We start from the raw sequence: 22,543 nt of genomic DNA on the forward strand, positions 1-22,543 counted from the left end.
GAATTTAGTAAAATAACTTAGTTATCATTAAGCTAGTGTTAGGAACATAAATTGTGACTAAGGTTTGGTGGAAGATTTTAATTCAGAATTTTTGAAAAAAAAAAATTTCTACTAGAGTCAGAGGTGGTTTCAGGTGAGTTGGTAACGAAAGGGTTAAGAATTGTTTCTCTATTATATATTTTAACCCTTTTGTTATCATATTTCTGTTGAGATGCTCTGTTTCTTTCAATTAATTTTAAATATAACAAAGAATTTAGAAAAATAACTTAGTTATCATTCAGCTAGTGTTAAGAACATAAATTGTGACTAAGGTTTGGTGGAAGATTTTAATTCAGAATTTTTGAAAAAAAAAAATTTCTACTAGAGTCAGAGGTGGTTTCAGGTGAGTTGGTAACGAAAGGGTTAAGAATTGTTTCTCTATTATATATTTTAACCCTTTTGTTATCATATTTCTGTTGAGATGCTCTGTTTCTTTCAATTAATTTTAAATATAACAAAGAATTTAGAAAAATAACTTAGTTATCATTCAGCTAGTGTTAAGAACATAAATTGTGACTAAGGTTTGGTGGAAGATTTTAATTCAAAACTTATGAAAACCAGACATTTGTACTACAGAGCCAGAGGCGGTTTCAGCTGGGTTGGTAACGAAAGGGTTAATTAACAAAACAAACAAAGCAATGAAATACTTGCATCACTGTAGAAGTCTTCAAGAATGATATCAGCTTCATCAATAATCTGTTAACAAGGAATTAGAGAAAAAAAAAACGATATAAAGGGATTATTGTGACTATGGTTGGACAGAGACAAACAGACAGAAGACAGAGAGATAATGTAAAAAAAAAAAGCTAAATAACAGAAGAATCATGAGTTCTAAACATTTAGATTTTATATCACCATCATCACTATAATTTCCGCTTTTCCATCCTTGCATGGATCTGACAGAGTTCGCTGAGACATATTTGCTGCAGCTGGATTCTCCTCCTGTTACCAACCTTCACTTGTTTCCAAGCATGCTAATGCTTCCACATAGTCAGGCATGTTTTCATGGAAGATTGAAAACAAAGGACACCATTTATACAATGATAACACTCATTTACAACTAATGCATGACATCAAGACAAGGATGCACATAATTACAAGGCTTATGGTTGACTAAAAGCCATAGAAGATATTGCTGAAGGTGCCATGAAAGACATAGGCTGTAAAATATTGCAACAATATATTGAACTAACCCATGCTAGTATTGATAGATGCAAAACAAACCAACAAACTAAAATATATGCAGATTCATCTCTTTCTTTCTTTCTCTCTCTCTCTCAGTCAGCTAGAGATGTGTAAAAGAACACTTACCAAATGACAAAGCCTGTTGAGGTTAGTGTACTGGTTGATCATCATTCGGCTGAGACATGGTAGGGTGGCCACCAGGATGTGACACCCATTCAACAAACTCACCTGAAATAACAAACACAGAAACAAAACAAAAAACATTTACAAAACACCAAATCACTAGTTATATAATGCACTACTCTCATACAAATATATATACACATATATACTTTATGCATGTATATAGATGTGTGTATGTATTTCTATATATAAAGACAAAGCCATCAACCTGTGCCAGCATGAACAACCAACGTTAATAGATGATAATGATGCTGATATCTGATAAGTATGTAGGTATTATATATATAGTGTGGAGGTGTAATGGCCCAGTCCTACTGGTTAGGGCAGCGGACTCGCAGTCATAGGATCGAGGTTTCGATCCCCAGACCGGGTATTATGAGTGTTTATTGAGCGGAAACACCTAAAGCTCCATGAGGTTCTGGCAGGGGAGGTGGGGTGGCGAATCCTGCTGTACTCTTTCATCACAACTTTCTCCCTGTTTTTGCTGTATCTGTATTTCAAAGGGCCAGCCTTGTCACACTCTGTGTCACGCTGAATCTCCCTGAGAACTACATTAAGGGTACACGTGTCTGTGGAGTGCTCAGCCACTTGCACGTTAATTTCACGGGCAAGCTGTTCCGTTGATCGAATCAACTGGAACCCTTGTCGTAACCGACAGAGTGCCACGTATATGTATGTATATAAAAATCGAATAAATAGAGTCAACAGAAAGGAGTAGGTCTAGACAGCTATTTGACAAACACTACACATGTTTCAATACTACACAGATCCACATATATACAGGATTTAAATTAAGCAACGGTCTACCTGTATAATGGGATCCAGTTGCATCTCCTCAGGTGATATATAATCACTGTCCCCCGTAAGTAAATCTTTGAATTTGGTGCTAACACCTCCAACTTTTATCTTGCACACACAATGAATGCCTAAGCCTAGAGTTGGAAAACTACCAGCTATTTGGTAGTGAACGAGCTCTTTTGTATTCTAATATGTTCCTAACAGAATACACTTTAAATTATGTGTGCATGTGTGTGTGTGTGTGTATACCTATGTATAAACCCACATAACAGGTGTCACTATTGTGACACCTGGATTTTCTACACCTAAAGAATTTCAATCTTACCAACAACTAGAATCCAACAGTGTAGGAATCCAAAAGTGCTGCATTGGAAATAAACCATTTTTCTATCCTCTCAAGACCTTACACACACACACACACACACACATTATATTTAATGGATATCAAGTATGTCAACAATCAAAGCTCATATCTTTCACAAAAAAAAAAAAAAGAAAATGAGGAAAAAAAAACGAGCTTACCGATTTATTGTGTTCCGCACCCCCACCGTAGATGACCTCTACGACGATGTCTTTGTGCGCCGATGCCAACCGACGGCACTGCTCGTAGACTTCTTCAGCTTTGATCCAAGATGAGACCAAGATTATGGCTAAGGGCTATAGAATGAGAACAGAAGGACATTCATAGAATAAAATCGACGCCAACCATTAGTTAGAACTCTTACTATTTCTTTTTCTTTCTGTTGTTTTTAAGCGGCCACTTCCACCAGGCAAAACTAACACTCGCAAAAGAATAAAATAACAATATAAAAAAAAAACAAAAGAACAATGATATCCTCATTATTATCTAGCGTTGACTTTCTCATGCTTGCATGGGTCAGGTGTAATCTGTTCAGGCAGATTTTCTACGGCAGAATGCCCTTCCTGTAGTCAACCCTCACCTGTTTCCAGATAAGGTAATATTTGCTTGTGGCTGGACATGTTTTCAATAAAAAAAACTGGAAATGGAAAACCACACTTGTATGATGGTGAAGCTGTTTTACAAACATCACGTGATGTCTAATCAAGGATACACACAAACACACATGGACACACACACACACGGACACACATATATATTTCGTCTTTTACTTGTTCCAATCATTAGACTGCAGCCATGCTGGTGCACCATTTTAAAGGGTTTTTTTAAGCCTGCTACTTATGCTATTGGTCTTTTTGCCATACCAGTAAGTTACAAGGATGTGAACAAACCAACAACAGTTGTCAAGAGGTGGGACACAAATACATATCAAAAGACATATACATATATATATATATATATATATGTATATTATCTTTTACTTATTTTCATCATTTGACTGCGGCCATGCTGGGGCACCACCTTGAAGGGTTTTAATCAAACAAATCAACCCCAGGACTTATTTTTTTCAAGTCCGGTACTTATTCTATAGGTCAGTAAGTTATGAGGAAATAAGCACACCAACACAGGTTATCAAGCAGAAGTGGAGGACAAACAATGGAACATTTATTTGACCCCAAAAGGATGATTGGCAAAGTTGACCTTGGCAGAATTTGAAGACAGACGAAATGCCACTAAGCATTTCACCCAGCATATGATTCTGCCAGCTTGCCACCTTAATGATGATGATGATGATGATGATGATGATGAATTCAAAATGAAACAAACAAAAACCACTGGAAAATCGGTAGTACTCCAATGAAAGAAGTAAAAGAGTTAATACTAACCCCATTGCTATACTGAATGTCTGCATACATTGTATACTGGCAGAGGTTGGAGAGAATTGGAACGAGGTAAGCCCAGGTCTTGCCAGAGTTCTGTGGAGAGATGCCAATGATATCCTTGCCACGTATGGCTGGGCGCCAACAATAAGCTTGAATGGTTCTTGGCTGCAGACTGGGAAAGTCTTTCAGAAACTGGAAATGTAGAAAGAAGGCACAAAGTTAAAGCCATGAAAGCTTGGGAAAAATTTCTTTTTCAAAAAAAGCAGGCATTAAACTTACCTGGGAGATGGCATCAGGTACGTCAAAATTAAGTTTTGTACCTGTTTTAACCCTTTGACATTCAAATTACACAGTCACATGTGATCCTTATTTCCTCACATCATTTTGCAAGATATCAATGATGTGACATTTTATCCTAAAAATGATATTGTAGAGCAGGTGAGAAAGGCTGTATCTGGCTGGTTTGGGCATAAAACAGGCAGAATATTTGGGCGAGACATGGCCAGATTAAATGCCAATGGGGTTAATCCTTTAGCATTCAGATTACTTTGTCAAATGTGATGCTTATTTATTCACATTGTTTTAAATTAATCTTGCATTATTTTGCAGCTTCAAGATTTGGAAAATGTGATTGTTTATTTTAGAATGACATTGTAGGGTGGGTGTGAGAGGCTGGATCAGGAAATTCTGAACAGGTAGAATATTTGGATTAGATACGACCAGTTTAAATTCTAACACTAAAAGATTAATTATATTTTATTTTATTTCTACAAAAAAATCCAAGACCTTTGAAACATGCACAGATCCACACTCTACAATGTCCCCTCAACATTCGCCAGCCCTTTGTGTTTGTGTACCAACAACACCACTACCCCCTCACCAGGGGAAACTATGACCCAGATTATGAATTCCTTTCCTACACACACCTATAAACTGTTAGAAATAGTAGCCAAATCACACTTAACATTCTTGTAAAGACACAATGAAGAAGAATACAGTCCAAGATACACAATGTTTGAATACAATACAGGATGGCCATGACAGGATATCTTTGGATCAAAGACCTACTGAATCTGATTTTATTTCAGGATAAACTCAAAGAATATGAGAAATTCTACAGAAACCAGTCACTTATGTGTATGTGTGTGTGTATGGGGGAGTCTAACTGGACAAGGGTGTTTGGTGCTGCCGATACCTGAACAAGAGGACAAAGTTGTCTGGTCCTCACTGTATCGTCAGGTGTCTGATCCTCACTGTTTTGTTTTATAGTTTCGAGACTTGGACACTGTCTGAAACCTTTGGGGGCTGCCTGAACTCCTCCAATATCAAGACATTTCGCAGAAGAACTATTCTCAGGAACCAGGATGCATCCTGTCACTTCTATGACTCAGGATTGTCAACTCAGACTGTTTGGTCATGTTGTTCGATTTTCTGGGTTGGATCCTGTATATCATGTTCTCTTCTCTGAGGATCTGACAGGGGTAATGGATCGTGTTGGTTGGCCACATCCCTCATGTTCACAGTGGATAAGGAAATATTTCACTAAGATGGTAAGTGACTGGGGCAGTGCTTTGAGGGTTGACTAGGGCAACCCAAGCAGATCTTGACAAATGATAGATGCAGTGACATGCTGCAACAATGCATGGTCCTACACCTGACCTGACCTCTATCAGTATGTGTGTGAATGACCTCTATGCTGATTGTCCAATATTCTATTCCCTTGACCATCTGAATATTCTATAAGGCAGTAAACAAAGAAATGCCAAGTAAGCAGGCATTAAAATTACCTGGGAGATGGCATCAGGTACATCAAAATCTTGGAGATTGTAAATTGGTGGAGGAATCTTCTCAGACACAAACAGGACTGAATCATTCATCAAAATCAACTCAGTTGTGAGAGGATCCTGTAAAAAGAAAAATGATAAAAATAACAAGAACCAGTGAAATACTAGTTGATGGAATTGAATTCTCGTTCCCTTCGAGATTGTTGGTCTTGAGTCAAAATTTGAAACCATTATTACCACTATTATTATTATTAAATTCTGCTGAGGTGGACTTTGTCTTTCATCCTTTCAGGGTTGATAAATTAAGTACCAGTCAAGTACTGGGGTCAATAAGACTAACTTACCCACACCCTGCAAGTTTCCACTCTGCAGAGAGGCTGGCATTAGGGAGGGCATCCAGCCACAAAAACCCTGCCAAAACAGGCACAGTAGCCTGGGATAGTCTTCTACCTGGTCAGCTCCGGTCAACAGTCCTACTGATGCATGCATGGAAGACAGATGTTTAATGATGATGATGATGATGATGTTGATATATATATATATATATATATATATCATTATCATCATCAACATCATCATCATCATCATCGTTTAACGTCTGCTTTCCATGCTAGCATGGGTTGGACGATTTGACTGAGGACTGGTGAACCAGATGGCTAAAACCAGGCTCCAGTCTGATCTGGCAGAGTTTCTACAGCTGGATGCCCTTCCTAACGCCAACCGCTCCGAGAGTGTAGTGGGTGCTTTTACGTGCCACCGACACATATAATCCTCTTCAACCCATGCCAGCATGGAAAATGGATATTAGATGTTGATGACAATGATATATGTATTTACATATGTGTGTGCACATGTGTGTGTGTGTGTGTGTGTGTGTGTGTGTGTGTGTGTGTGTGTGTGTGTGCATGTACAAAGAGATGTGAAGATACAGATAAAGGCTTACAAATATACCAATGTGAGTCATGATATAACAAAAAAAAAAAAAAAGAAAAACAAACTTCCTTTTTCAAAAATACAAAAGAAAAAATTCAACTTACAATGAAAGTAAACAAAATTTGTTTTTTAGAAGCGTTGAGATGTATTGAAAGATACAGAAATAAATTTTTTTTATTCTCAAACGAGTGATAATGCTAATAAATAGCGTGATCAGGATAAATTATCCATACATTGCAGAAAAATACATTACCGGCCAGCCATGAGACTCGAACTCACATCCCTGTGATTACGCGTCAAGTATTTTACCATTAAGCTAAACTGCCCAGTATTGAATTCTTCTGCAATTTTAGAACTTATAAATTTAGCTTCATAAGATGCTGACGTTAAATTCAACTTACAATGAAAGTAAACAAACAAAGATTGTTTTTTGAGAAGCGTCGAGATGTATTGAAAGATACAGAAATATATTTATTTTTATTCTCAAACGCGTTGAGAAAAAATGTTAAACGGAACTTACTTGAAATTCCTGGGTGTCAGGAGCTGATCCTTTTTCTGAAATTCCGAATTTCCGCAGAAAACTGGAAGTGGAGATGATGACATACTTATAAAATAAAATGCTTATAATGGCAGACTTGGTAATTTATTAAGTTGATAGAAATCATACAGTGTTCTCTCTGTATATATGGTTGTGTGTGTGTGTGTGTGTGTATGTAGATATATGCTTAAAATCCCTTTGCAGGATTTAAGTCCTTCTTTTATATATATATATACTGTGAAACTTAATTTAATTTCAATTTTTCTAAATTGATTTTAATTGAGTTTTTACCTGTAATTTTGGATTTTTATCCCTAATATTATATATATATATATATATATAACAATTGCGGTGTGGAATGTGTTTGTAAGCCATTTAAAAAACACACAAAAACCGTTAGATTCACTTCAACATTTGAATTTAATTTGCCAAAATATATTCGGCGCTTTGAGACCATGACCTGTTCACTGACAAAATTCCAGAAATATTTTGGCAAATTAAATTTAAATTTTGAAGTGAATTTAACGGTTTTCGTGTGTTTCTTAAATGGCTTATAAACACCTTCCACGCTGCAATTGTTTTCATTCCAGCACATGATCTCAGATCAGGTCGTTTGCTATGCAAGTACATGCCCATAATATATATATATATATTCTGGCATTCACTATTTTACCCTCATTCTGGTCTAACAACCTTCCATGTTTATTTTTGTATGACTTCCTTATATATCTCCACTGTCCTGTTTTTATTCCCAACTTTGACCCTCCATAAATCTCAAATTTTATTTTGGTATTCGTGGAAGCAACTGCCTAAGTGTCTTTCGACTAATAAAGACGAATCAAACTGCTTCCCACTCTAAAAAAAACTCTAAAATTCTACTCTAACTCTTACAGTTCTTCAAGAAGGGGTAAGTAGGCATTAGGGAAGACCCAGACTTTGAATTGGGATAAGAGTAAGAGTAAAGAACAAATAAAAATAGAATCAGCAACTTACTCCTTGGCCTGGAATGAGTTCATGACTTGTTCTTGGACATCAGCTGTTTTGCTGAGTGATCTGAAATGGTTAACAAGAACAGATGGAATTATTAAATAAAATAAAAGAATTAAATATATATATATATATATATATATATATAATGTCCCCTCCCCTCTTAAAGAATCTTTCTCTTGCAAGTTATTTGGTGACCCTGCCAGTGCTGATGCCAAGTAAAAAGCATAATCTAGGTCGTAAAGTGGTTGGCATTTGGAAGGGCATCCAGCTGTAAAAACCTGGTCAAAACTAACCTCGCCTGTGCTTGTGTCACGTGAAAAGCACGAAGTCCACTCTACTGGGTGGTTAGTGTTAGGAAGGGCATTCAGTCATAAAAACACAGGAGGCTCCTGCCCAGCCAGCTCCAGTCAAACTGTCCAACCCATGCCAGCATAGAAGGCAGACATTAACCAATGATTATATATAAATATATATATATATACAAGGGAGTGCTAAAAAGTTCCTGGTTTTGGGTAAAAGAAAATACAGGAGAATCAGTTAATTATTATTTTCTTCAGCTCCGTAAAAACAATTCAGAAGGTTTGGCCTCCAACCAGGCTTTTTACAATACCCTAAAAGCCAGGAACTTTACAGCACTCCCTCATATACACACACACACTCAGATATTATATGCTAGACTTCCACACAGCTTCCCTTTAACAAATTCACTCGCAAGGCATTGGTTGGCCTGAAACTATAGCAGAAGACACACACCCAAGGTATCACACAGTGGGACTGAACCCAAAATTATGTGGTTGCCAAGTGAGCTTTTTAACCACACAGCCATTCCTGCACTTAATAATGCTGTTAGAATACTGGGACGAACATTCTAACTTCCTACATAAACGGGTTGAAAATAAATGTCACATGAAAAACAAAAAATGCTGTCGTAAGAAGCTTGCTTCCCAAACACATGGTTCTGGGTTCAGTCCCACTGTGTGGTATCTTGGGCTAGCCAAAGCCTTCTGAGTCGATTTGGGAGCCGGAAACTGAAAGAAGCCCATTGTATGTGTGTGTATACTTTTGTGTATGTCTTTGTGTCTGTGTTTGCCCCCACCCTCAACATCACTTGACAAACAATGTTGGCATGTTTCTGTCCCCGTAACTTAGCGATTCAGCAAAAGAGACTGATAGGATAAGTACTAGGCTTACAAAAGAATAAGTCCTGATGTCAATTTCCTTGACTAAAACTTTTTACAATGGTGCTCCAGCATGGCCGCAGATAAATAACTGATACAAGTAAAAGAACAAAAGAATACATGTATGGCTGTTGTTTAAACTTTCACTTTTATAGTCACCGGATTTCAGTTTAAACCCATAACATAGCAACTTGGCTATGTAATTGTCTTCTGCAATAGTTTTAAAATCAGGACTGTGGAGTCAGAAACAATTAAGAGGGAGCTGGAGTCAGAGTCGGAAACAATTAAGGGGTAGCTGGAGTCAGAGTCGGAAACAATTAAGGGGTAGCTGGAGCTGGAGTCGGGGTCGGAAACAATTAAGGGGTAGCTGGAGTCGGAGTCGTAAACAATTACATACACACACACACATTTTGTTTCATTATGATTTTATTCGACATATTCCCCTCTCCGATTCACACATTTATCGTGGCGATCCTTCAGATTTTCTAGACCCTGTAAAAGAACACAGAAGGTCAAGCCCCTAACCAGTCCTTTCGTGATACTCTTAAAGCCTGGAGCTTTGCAGCACCCCCTCGTATATTCACTTTCTTGTAACCTGAGTGGATACCCCAAGACATCTTTTCCCAGCTGGAGCAATCAGTTATCTACTCTACAGCAATACACCTGTTCTAGGTGCCACTACACTTAAACTTTTCATTACCTGGCATTAAGCCACCTCCCTTAATACAGCAGTGCAACTCAGTCAACGGATCTGGTCTCACAAGTTAATCGGTGACCTCACAGGTGCTGGTACCACATAAAAGGCACCCAGTACACTCTATGAAGTGGTTGGCATTAGGAAAAACAACCAGTTGTAGAAGCTGTGCCAAAGCAGATATTGGAGCATGATGCAGTTTTTTGGTTCATTAAATCCCATCAAACTGTTCAACCTATACCAGCCTGGAACACAGACACAGTTCTATATTTAAGAGATGAGGAATTATGTACATTATTTACATTTGACGGATATTTGTCCTCATCAAGTGTCTTGGGGAAATTTCCAACATGGGTTCTCATTCCTAAGGTATTTTTCGATGTTGTTATTATTATTCAGCTAACTGCCTGGAATCGAACTTGGAATCTTGGGGTTAGTAACCCCAAGATTCCAAGTTCAATTCCAGGCAGTGACCTGAATAATAATAACATCAAAAAATACCTAAGGAATGAGAACCCAGGTTCGAAATTTCTCCAAGACACCTGATGAAGGCTGGAAGGTATATCAGCTGAAACGTTGTGTTAACAACAAACAAGATGAGGACAAATATCCGTCAAATGTAAATAATGGAACACAGATGTTAAATGATGATGATATACTGTTATAAAATGAACCCAGTGCACTGTGTGAAGTGGTTGGCATTTGGAAGGAAGGAAGGACATCTGGCCATAGAAACCATGCCAGAGTAGACATTGATGTCTGAGTCAGATCTCTGGACCATTTGATTCTGTCAAAATGTTCAACCCCATGCCAGCATGGAAAATGGAGGTTAAATGATGAGGAGGAGGAGGGTGGTATTTGTTCTAGTTCTTCATGTTCTATGTTCAAATTCAACTGAAGTCAACCAAAGCCTTCTCAATAAATTTGTTAGAGGAAAACCAAAAGCCTTTTGTAATGTGTATATGCATTATGTATGTGCTTGTTCATATATGTTACTATCTACTTGCCTTGATATTGCAATATCGTTGTAAATGATGGTCATTGTCATACAAGAGGTGTTCTTTCCAATCTGCCGTGCAAACATGTCTGGTCATAGGGAAATATTACCTTATTTAGAACCTGGTGAGCGTTGGTGACAAGAAAAGTATCAATCCATAAAAGAAGCCACCACTTCTATGAATTTTATCTGATTCTTGCAAGCATGGTAAAGTGGACATTAAAATAATGGCAGTGGAGGTGAATAATGGTGGTGGCAGTTATAATATAGCAGCCAGAGATATGTTGCATTTTCCCAACTGTCCAGTCTATTCATGCAGAACTGGGGCCATAATATGGGACCAAATCAATGCTGATCAAATACAGCCAATGTTACATAATCAGTCAAATGAATTAGATGCAGCACAACACTCTAGCACAGTGTTCTGCAAAAAGCACCCAGTCCACACTGTAAAGCGGTTGGCATTTGGAAGGGCATCCAGCTGTAAAAACCTTGCCAAAACTGACCTCGCCTGTGCTTGTGCTGCATAAAAAGCACTGAGTCCACTCTGCTAGGTGGTTGGTGTTAGGAAGGGCATCCAGCTGTAAAAACCCTGCCAAACCGTCCCATCCATGACAGCATGAAAGACAGGTGTTAAGCGATGATGATGATGATGATGGTAAATTTATATTCTTTTCAAAATTCAGCAACACACCTGAGTTAAGACTATAGGGATAGACATTATATTCAGAGTGTGCTGCTGCACCAAAACTGACACATACTTGGCAGTGTAGGTCAAATTACTTGGAAGTTCCGCCAATAATCCAATGACTTGAAACAAATTACCATGTAAATCCCCCACCCCCACTTTTTTTTATTTTTTAACAAATTCAAAACCTTTTTATTTTCACCAAAAGAAAATATAAGAAGTAAAAATATAAAACCAACTATTTATATTTATTTTTAAAAGAAGTAAAATAATTAAAAATTTTCTTTTTTATTTCTAATATAAACTTGCCTAGTTAAAACTAGGCAAGATAAATCTTGCTTTATCTTTGGTTAAGCGAAAAAGGCAACCTTGGATATTTTTGACATAGTTGAGCTCATCCCTCACCTGAAATGACCAGAGCCAATTGCGTCCAGCAAAAGAGAGACAGAGAAAGGGAGATGGTGGGGGAAGTCCAGTATTTATCAGCTTTATCATTTAATATCCATCTTTCATGCATCGTACTTCAATGTCTGCTCTGGCATGATTTCTATGGCCAGATCATCATCATCATCATTTAATGTCCATTGTCCATACGGGGCAGCTGAAGAGCTGTCCGGGTTCCATGTCCTTCCTAACACCAACCACTTTACAGAGCGGATTATTATTATTATTATCTTATGATTTTTACTTTGTATTATATTATACTTATTTATTGTGCATTTACTTATTAATTTTTCTATATGTGACTGGATTTTCATGGATATATATATATAAATACACACACACACACACACATATATATATATATAATTAGGCACAGGCATGGCTGTATGCTTAAGAAGCTCACTCTACAACTACATGGCTTCAGGTTCAGGCCTACTGCATGCCACCTTGGTCAAGTATCTTCTATTATAACCCTGGGCTGAATTTGGTAGACAGAGACTGTAGAAGCCCATTGTGTGTATTCCAGTCCTATTCAACAGTTTCTATAGCTGGATGCATTCCTAACACCAACCTCTTTACCCAGCACACAAGGTGGTGTTAGGAAGGGCATCCAGCTGTAGGAACCATGCCAAATCAGACTGGAGTCTGGTGTAGCTCTACAGTGTTGGTTAATCCATCCAACACACGCCAGCAGGGACAATAGACAGTAAATAATCTTTTCTACTATAAGCACAAGGCCCGAAATTTTGAGGGAGGGGGCCAGTCGACCTCAGCAGAATTTGAACACAAAATATAAAGACAGACGAAATACCACTAAGCATTTCGCCCAGCATGTAAACGTTTCTGGCAGCAGGTCCCCCCACTACCACTTGACAACTGGTGTTGGTTTGTTTACACCCCCATAATGTAGTGGCTAGGCAGGAGAACAATAGGATAAGTAACGGGCTTGAAATAAGTACAAGGGTCAGTTTGTTTGACAAAACCTTTCATGGCAGTGCCCTCGCATGGCCACAGTCCAATGACTGACACAAAGACTAAGAAAATTTATACATGAAAACTGGTAATAAATAAATAACTGAAAAGCAAAAATAAAAGCAAAACAACAAAAAATAATTGAAAAAAAAAATACAATAAAATTAATAAATAATAGAGGAATGTTGTAATTTTCCAGACTCTTAGACCTTGTCTTTTGATGTTTCTGTGTTCAATACTTGTCATTGCTTATTTTGCAATCCGTTTGGTTTTTCTGAGATTAACCACAAATGTATCATCTTCAAAAGTGTGTTCTTGCATCTTTGGACCTCTGCTCAGACATGGTGACTCACAGATACAAGTAAATGTACACATGCAGACACATAAGTATAGACACAATGTTTTAACCCTTTAGCATTCAGATTAGTTTCTCAAAAGATACTGTTTATTTATTCACCTTTTTAATAAACCTTTATGTCCAAAGCCTTTTCAGAAGCTTGCCCTAAATGTTCATGCTTGTGTTCAGCCCTTTAGTAAACCCTTTCATATGTTGAGTAATACAGAACTTTCCTTAGTCCAAAGTTACTCTGGTGGTTGGAAAAATTGGGAATGTGGATTATATGTGATGCACGGAGCCAGGGAAATATGTCCAATATATCACACGTAAAACACAGGACAGGCAATAAGTTAATCGCTCATTATCTCATAGCTTTGAGATTTTAATGATCAGATTTGTTTATATTTGAAATGAGACTGTAGGAGAAATGTGAGAAACCAGATCTGACCAATTTGAACATTTGAGCTGGATATGACCAGTTTAAAAGCTGAAGGGTTTGTGCATCTAAGAAAAACAGCTCTGGCAAAGAAAGTACCACCAGGAATCAACAGACGAAAGGGGTTACACGCCTCTTAATCACAAAGATGGTTCTTGAAAATTGCCAAGAATTGAGAAACAAGGCTATTTTAAGCTTTGAGCATTTAGATTACTCTGTCAAATGTAATCCTTATTTATTCACATTCTTTTGGATTTATCCTGTATAATCTCATAGCTTTGTTATTTTGATGATGTAACCGTTTACTTTTAGAACGACATTGTAAGGTAGGTGTGAGAGGTCAGATCTGGCCAGTTTGACCCCTCCCCAAGAATATTTGGGCTGGATAATACTGATTTAAATACTAAAGGGTTAATCACAATGTCCACCTACACGTCACAAAAGTTTCAATTCTTAACAAATTCCAAGACTTGAGAAACAAGACTCTTTTAAACCAAAGTATTCTTTAGACAGTTTGGGGAAGTTGCTTTCCTCATCTAAGAAAGTTGGTCAATTATTTTGTTCACTAAACACTTCCTAAACCAAACAGTTGCAGAAGAGTTCAATGACATCTTGCAGGACAGAAATGGTTAATGCTTAGTATTCAGCACTAGTAAAAGTTGACTAAATGGAATTAAGTTTATTTTGCTCATAGTGTCTGTGTGTGTGTGTGTGTGTGTATATATATACATATATATAAATATATATAAGCACTTACATCATTTATATATACGCATGTATAATTAACATAATAGGGTAAAAAATTTGATATTAATTAATATCAATTTAATACCAGGAAACCAGCACATTAAAAGAATCAGAAGATTCAGAAAAAATTTTCTGAGATCTCAAAAGGATTATAGTACGTGTGTGTGTGTGTGTATATATATATATATATATATATATATATATATAGTGTATAAATATATATATGATGGACTTTTCCCTTCAAAGGAACGCACATGAGTGTTCAACTTTTGCTAAATGACCTGTACAAATGATTTGGGTATAGTGACCAAATGTATGTGCTGGACATTAGCTGACTCCCTCCATCAAATTGACGTTGTCTGAACAGGTGCACATAGGTGTACCACAGGTCAGGTGTTCAGGTGTCAAAATTATTACAGAGCAATGTGAGATGAAGTGTTTTGCTCAAGAACACAAAAGCACTACCAGGTCTAGGAACTGAAACCATGTTTTTGCGATCATGAGTGCAACACTCTAACCACTTGGCCATGCATCCACATACATGCCTATACTAATAGATATGTTGCCATAAGTTGTTATACAATAACAAGTGCTAACAAAACCTAAAGCAGAAGACAACTATTACACAGCTACTAGAAATACTTTATTTAAAAAAAAAATCATTAAATGAAAATATGCTACTTTGATTGTCAAACAGGTAACTTTCAAGTAATCAATTGGAAGGTCTTGAGACATATGTCAACTTTCAAGTTAGGAAATCAGCCTATGATTGTAGCCCACAATTCCTGGATGATGGTGAACCCATGTTGGTAGATTCTATTTTTATGATATCTTTACATGAAGAAATCAGGAACAGTTGATTCAGGAGATTTTGGAGGTAATTCACAATATGTTCCCCATAATACCACCTGGTAATCAGTTAACCTTTTTTGATACCATCTCTGGTTCTATGATGCAAACTTCCTGATTTAAAGTCTATCACCAAAATTGCATGTTAGTTTATATTCCAAACACCAGGTTAGCCATTTTTTATGCCAACCTATCAAAGATCATCTCTAGTTCTATGTTTTTGAGCAATTACTTTAAGTTAAACACTTCCAACAAAACGTCATATTAATTTGTTCCAAACATTAGCTTAATAATAAGGTTATTTTACTAAATGCTTCATTATCAATATTAATTGAAATAAACGCAGTGCATTTCAGCAGGAATATGGTAACAAAAATGGTTAAAGTGATTTAGATTAATAGCTTCCAACAAAACTTCATGTTATGTTCCAAATACCAACTTAATTATTTTCATAACAAATTCAACCAAAATCTCCCTCAATTCAAACGATACACACTACTTGTTTTAAAGCAATCTAAATTAAAAACTTCCTCCATGAAAACTTCATCTTAATTAATGTTCCAAACACCAGCTTAATAACAACGAAATTATTTCAATAAATTCTTCACACTTTTCAAAATTAACTGAAACAAAGTCCGTGTACTTCAACAGAAATGAGGTAACGAAAGGGTTAACTCATTCATTTAGTCTTTGTATGAACCAAAGGATGAAAATTATGTAAATTTAAATCTTTCAAAAAAAAAAAAAATGCAGTGGTGTTTGCCTGATCATTTCTTCATAGAATTAAACTGAGATTGAATCTGTCTTTATTTCATGCTTGTATGAAATTGAAGCTAAATTTGCATAAATTTAAACCTTTCGAAATGAGCAGTGATGTTTGACTGATGCTCAATTATGGTATATAATATTGTCTGACATGGGGGGCGCATTGTTAATTGAACATGTACTCATCAACATTGTTTGGACCAAGACAGTTTATCAATCCTTCTATAGGATGGTGGATCATTTTTGAAACCCTCATTATCATTGAAATGGAATCAAGTACTAAAGTAGATAGATTTTCTTAACCCTTAACCCATCTAAATCATTTTCATAAATTTGTCCTAAACATCCATGCTCGTTTTCAAAAGACCTTGTTTTCATACACTGAGTAATATAAAGATTTCCTTTCATAAGGTCCAAGTTACTCTGGTGGTTGAAATTAAAATGGAAATCTCTATGAACAACAAGAAAATATGTCTTGTGTACCACATATGATATACAGGACAGGGTAAAGTAAACCACACGTTTCTGCATTATTCTAATGTATCCGACTCATGCTTCTGAAATTAAAATATGTTATTGTTCTAAAGCAAAATTAATTGGTTATTGATTCCAATAATCAGTTCAATAGTTATTGTATAACAACTTATGACAAACATCATATTTTAAAACAAAATAACATTTCTGAAGAACCAGATATCTAGGTATTTATCAGTTTTTGTTTCAGAGTGTGTGTGTGTGTGTGTGTGTGTGATCTAATGAAAATTTTTAAAAAACTCAAAATTTTCAGTGCAGTTATAACTGTTCAAAAAACTAAACAGTACCACCTTAGGGTACTTAAAACTAGGTAGGGAAGACCAATGACCCCTAAATGTATTTTGACTTTTGCCACAGACATATGGCCACTCACATGTGTGGAACAGAGAATTCTGAAAGACAAGGTCGAAAGTCTGGAAATTCTAACATTACACTGGAGTTACTCATTATGGAAATTTAGATATGTAAATGAAAAGGGAAATTACTTCTTGAGGAAAACATCACTTTGGTTAGAAGATCTGCTATGGAGACGTTTGCCAATGCTAAGCTTAGATATTTCTTCTGGCACCTCTGAATTTCTTTGGTGTTTATCAAGTTCAGATTCTGAGCATTTGGAGTCACTGCTTCTCACTGGTAAGATCCATTTTGATTGTGGTGATGAAGTTGAGTGATTGAACTGAATTTTACAGTTAGATGATAACAATGATGATGCTGATGATGATGATGATGCTAATGATTGTGGACTTGTGTTTTCTATTGTAGTCTTTGCACTACAACCTGTAGTTTCAGTCTCAGCTGGACTATGCCATGAGGAAGCATTGGATGTCTTTCTTACTGATCTTAAGTGACTGAGGATCAGATCTAATTCATTATTATCATCTTCCTGATCACAATGCCTGTAAAAACGTCCATGTCTGTTGTTGTTTCTGCTGTCATTATTACTTTCATTGTCACTGTTTTTATTCCGGGAAGCAGGGTAACTCTCTGAGCTGGAAAATACTTCAGAGCTACGGTAGAGAGAGAAATTTGAAGAATTCTTTGGAGCATGCTTGCCACTGTCATTGAGTGGCGGTTGGTAGATTTCCTCTGTAGAAAGCGACCCTTCCGAAGAAATTTCCTCCAAAGTCGGAATGGACCTTAATTGATGATCATTTGATGAGATTTTATTATGGTTGCCTAAAATCTTATTAATCCTCTGAATCCTGCTACCTGATGGCAATACATCTCCAATCACAGACTGTCCCCTAATTATTTCTTCATCATCCAAACTATCCCCATTATTGTAATCACTGGAACAAGATCTCTGGGAATTCCTTGCAGAACTGTTCCACTTCTTTGACGATAAGGACTTATTAGCTTTCCCAATTCTGCTACGGTCTGATGATGACTGACCACTGGTGTTATGTAACTGCTGATTGACCTTCTGATTTGAAACGTCTTGATGAGTGACTGGTGTAACCATTTTCGATTTTCTCAAGCAAGATACTTCTGAATGAGAATCTTTGTTGTTATTACAGGCAGTCAGGCCCCAGTTAAGTAGTTTTCCTCTTCCTTTTCCTTGCCCCCGTCCTCTTCCTGCCAAAGTAACAGGCGTTGCCATATCGATATTTTCTCTACTACCAAGATGACTCTTTCTATGAGGCTTCTTAGTACTTCTCAAAATGCCTGGAGACTCTTTTGGGATGTCTTCAAGCTGTGGAAGTTGAGGAGCACTTTCAGCCAAGGGTGGACTTGAACTGCCATCAGTATTCTCTTTGTCGCCCTCTCCATCTCCTCTTTGTAATATCGATTCCAGAGACTTGTGCTTCTGGCGCTGGCTTTTAACTTTCTCCAAATATTGCATGTAACCCCTTCTGGTGCAAATGGAAGGTGATGAGTCACTATCAGAACACGTAGAGACTCGTCTCATCCTGGATGATGATCGATGGGAGTTACACACACCTTTCGGTAATCTTTCGGGCTTCTTTCTTTCAATGACTTCCTCAGGAGATAAAGAATCGGGCAGAAATGAGCCATAATATTTGGTAGATTCTTTACTGCGACAATTCTTCAAAGGTATTGGAGAGAGACTATCACGTACTTTGCTGCTGTTCATATCTTCAGAAGAAGACACACAATTCTGTTCTGGCTCTTCTTCAGATAAATTCGAGATGTGACCTGCAGAAGTAAACAATTGAGGGAAATTAGACAGTCTAAATGGAAGATTCAAGGGAAAATAACTGCTAACATCACAAACAATAGCAGCAGCAACAATTCATCATCATCATCGTTTAACGTCCGCTTTCCATGCTAGGATGGGTTGGACGATTTGACTGAGGACTGGCAAGCCAGAAGGCTGCACCAGGCTCCAATCTGATCTGGCAGAGTTTCTACAGCTGGATGCCCTTCCTAACGCCAACCACTCCGAGAGTGTAGTGGGTGCTTTTACGTGTTTCTAATAAAAGTTGAAGGACCAAAATTTGGGACCGAGTTGGGGACAGTCAATTACATCAAGCTCAGTACTTAAATGTTACTTTATTTTATCAACCCTGAAAGGATAAAAGCAAAGTTGGTGAAATTTAAACCCAGAATGTAAAGACAGGCGAAATACCACGAAGCATTTTGCCAGTGTGCTAACAATTCTGTCAGCTTGTCACCTTTAATAATAATATATTATAGCTACTGTTAAGGTGACAAGCTCCAAAATTGTTACCATGTTGTACATGTTAAGTTCTGAGTTAAAATTCCAGGGGTCAACTTTGTATTTCATCCTTTAGGGGTCAATAAAATAAATACCAATCAAGTACAGGGATCAATGTATTCAACTGTCTGCACCCCTCATGAGCTGCCAACAGTTGAAACTGTTATTGTTGTTGTTGTTATTTCTCCTCCCCCAATGCCCCCTCCTCTGTAGCAAGACACTTGTCTCTGCCTCTCTGTCACTCTCCAACCTTTCATTATCTGACACAAGATCCTCTCCTCTCAAAATTCCTTGTCTTGAAAGTTATTTGGTGACCCTGTCGGCGCTGGTGCCACATAAAAAGCATCCAGTCCACACTGAAAAGTTGTTGGTATTTGGAAGGGCATCCAGTTGTAAAAACCATGCCAAAACTGACCTTGCCTGTGCTGGTACCATGTAAAAAGCACTCAACCCACTCTCCTGGGTGGTTGGCATTAGGAAGGGTATCCAGCCATAAAAACCTTGCCAAAACAGGCACAGCAGCCTGGTGTCGTCTTCTACCTGGTCCGCTTCTGTCAAACCATCCAACTCGTGCCAGTATGGAAGGCGGATCTTAAATGATGATGATGAAAGAGGAACAACCCCAAAAAAACCTGAAGGAGGGAAGTTGATTATATTGGCTCCGGTACTTGACCACTTCATTATTTTCTCAACCTTGAAGGGACAAAATGTAAAGATAACTTTGATGAGATTTTAGCTCAAAACTGCAGAGAGCCACAGAGTACCACAAAGCATTTTGTTTGACGCTCTATCAATTCAACCAAACCACTGCTCGTATTTTTGTTCTGTTTTTGAAAACTCTCAAAAGTGGACACCCCAGCAATTTTTCACTCAGTTCATCAAAGTCATTTAATTTTTCTTCTAGGAGTTGGGTGGGGTAGGGTAGGCTGCTTAGATATATTGGATGTGGAGAGAAAAAAAAAGAAGAAAAACAGGCACTCTGCCAGTCACTACGAGTGTTCCAGTGATCTGGTCAATGGAACAGCCTGCTCGTGAGATTGACATGCAAGTGGCTGAGCACTCCACAGACACGTTAACCCTTAACGTACTTCTCAAACAGATTCAGCATGGCACATCAAATATGACAAGGCTGGCCCTTTGAATTATAGGTACGACTCATTTTTGCTAGCTGAGTAGATGGAAACATTGAATAAAGTGCCTTGCTCAAGGACACAATGCACAGCCAGAATTTGAACTCACTATCTTGAAATTGTGAGCCGAATGCTCTAACCAGTGTGCCACATGCCTTCACAAAAAAACTGACACTCTGTCAGTTATGACAACAATGGTTCCAGTTAATCTGATCAACAGAACAGCCTGCTCGTGAAATTAACATGCATGTGACTGAGTACCCCCCAGACACGCATACCCATGACATAGTTCTCAGAGAGATTCAACATTTTCTTTTCTTTTCAACTCTAGGAACAAGGCCCCCTCCCCCCGTACTCCAAAAGGATGAAAGGCAAAGTCGACCTCGGTGGAATTTGAACTCAGAACGTAAAGACAGATGAAATACCACGAAATATTTCATCAAGCGTGCTAACGTTTCTGCCAGCTTGTCACCTTAGAGAGATTCAACATTGCACACCTAATGTGACAAGGTTGGCCCATTGACTTACAGGCCCAACTCAGTTTTGCCAGCTGAGTGGACTGGAGCAAGAAGAAATAAAGTGTCTTGCTCAAGGACACAAGGCACCACTGGAAATCGAACTCACACCCTTAAAATTGTGGGCCGAACACCTGAACCACTATTATTACTACTACTACTACTTACCAGATCCAAAGATCGCATATTTCTCCTGTACAAGACGATCATTCAAGGAAACAAGAAACTCCTTGCCAGGTATCTTCAGGTACATGTGACCAAAAAGACGAGATGCTTTTTCAGTCTTCACAATAGCTTGGATCATGCTGGCCTCTGAAGAATAAAATGGGATAGGATGAAAACGACTTACATCATAGGAATAACAACAACAACAACCCTTTCTGTTATAAGCACAAGGCTTGACATTCTGGGGGAGGGGTACCTTTTACTTGTTTCAGTCATTTGACTGCAGCCATGCTGGAGCACCGCCTTTAGCCGAGCAAATCGACCCTAGGACTTAGTCTCTGTAAGCCTAGTACTTATTCTATCGGTCTCTTTTGCCGAACCGCTAAGTTACAGGAACATAAATACACCAGCATCAGTTGTTAAGCGATGTTGGGGGGACAAACACAGACACACAAACTTATACACACATATATATATATATATATATATATATATATATATATATATATATATATGTATATATATATGCATATATATATATATATATATATATATATACATATATATATATATATATATATGCGACAGGCTTCTTTCAGTTTCCGTCTACCAAATCCACTCACAAGGCTTTGGTCAGCCCGAGGCTATAATAGAAGACACTTGCCCAAGGTGCCAAGCAGTGGGACTGAACCCAGAACCATGAGGTTGGTAAGCAAGCTACTTACCAGACAGCCACTCCTGCGCCTATAAATTTTCCATCAAAATTTATGGTTAATTTATTCCAACACTGTTTTAAAATTATTTCAATCAAGGCTGTCAAAATTTCGAGCTAATTTATGTTCCAAACACCAGCTTAATAACAATGATGTTATCTCAATAAATTCTTTATATTTCCCAAATTAAATGAAATACAATGTATTTTAACAGAAATATGGTAACAAAAGAGTTAGGATGGGAATTTAGCACTGCAAAAGACCAGTGTGCTAACTGGTGGATTTATCTGAAGAAAACCGAAGAAAAATTTTACACCATTTCAATGGTGATTCAGGAGGGAGTAGGGTGGGATGAAGTGAAGATAAACAGTCATGTCATAAATTGAAAAAGGAGGAAAATTACTTACCCCTAAATAAATCCCTGATAAATGTTGTTACAGATTTATCCCATACTTTGCAAGGCCTGGAATTAGAACAATGAAAATGGTAAACAAAGAAGATTAAAT

General features: G+C 37.5%; 1 protein-coding gene across 4 annotated transcripts in view; it reads right to left on the minus strand.

The window, feature by feature from the left end:
- LOC106875569 (uncharacterized) overlaps nucleotides 1-22,543 on the minus strand; it is a 92,056-nt gene that overhangs the window by 47,270 nt on the left and 22,243 nt on the right. For all 4 annotated transcript variants that reach the window (XM_089338456.1, XM_089338458.1, XM_089338455.1 and 1 more), the window contains exons 7-16: nucleotides 22,445-22,500; nucleotides 21,328-21,471; nucleotides 17,320-18,991; nucleotides 8,197-8,256; nucleotides 7,186-7,246; nucleotides 5,736-5,852; nucleotides 3,952-4,140; nucleotides 2,728-2,862; nucleotides 1,351-1,452; nucleotides 691-735 (exon numbers count right to left, since the gene is read on the minus strand). In XM_089338456.1, the coding sequence (XP_089194582.1) occupies nucleotides 691-735; nucleotides 1,351-1,452; nucleotides 2,728-2,862; nucleotides 3,952-4,140; nucleotides 5,736-5,852; nucleotides 7,186-7,246; nucleotides 8,197-8,256; nucleotides 17,320-18,991; nucleotides 21,328-21,471; nucleotides 22,445-22,500 (2,581 nt within the window). The remainder of the gene's footprint in view (nucleotides 1-690; nucleotides 736-1,350; nucleotides 1,453-2,727; nucleotides 2,863-3,951; nucleotides 4,141-5,735; nucleotides 5,853-7,185; nucleotides 7,247-8,196; nucleotides 8,257-17,319; nucleotides 18,992-21,327; nucleotides 21,472-22,444; nucleotides 22,501-22,543) is intronic.

Source organism: Octopus bimaculoides, chromosome 20, assembly GCF_046866305.1.
Source record: "Octopus bimaculoides isolate indiv1 chromosome 20, ASM4686630v1, whole genome shotgun sequence".
Classification (NCBI taxonomy): domain Eukaryota; kingdom Metazoa; phylum Mollusca; class Cephalopoda; order Octopoda; family Octopodidae; genus Octopus; species Octopus bimaculoides.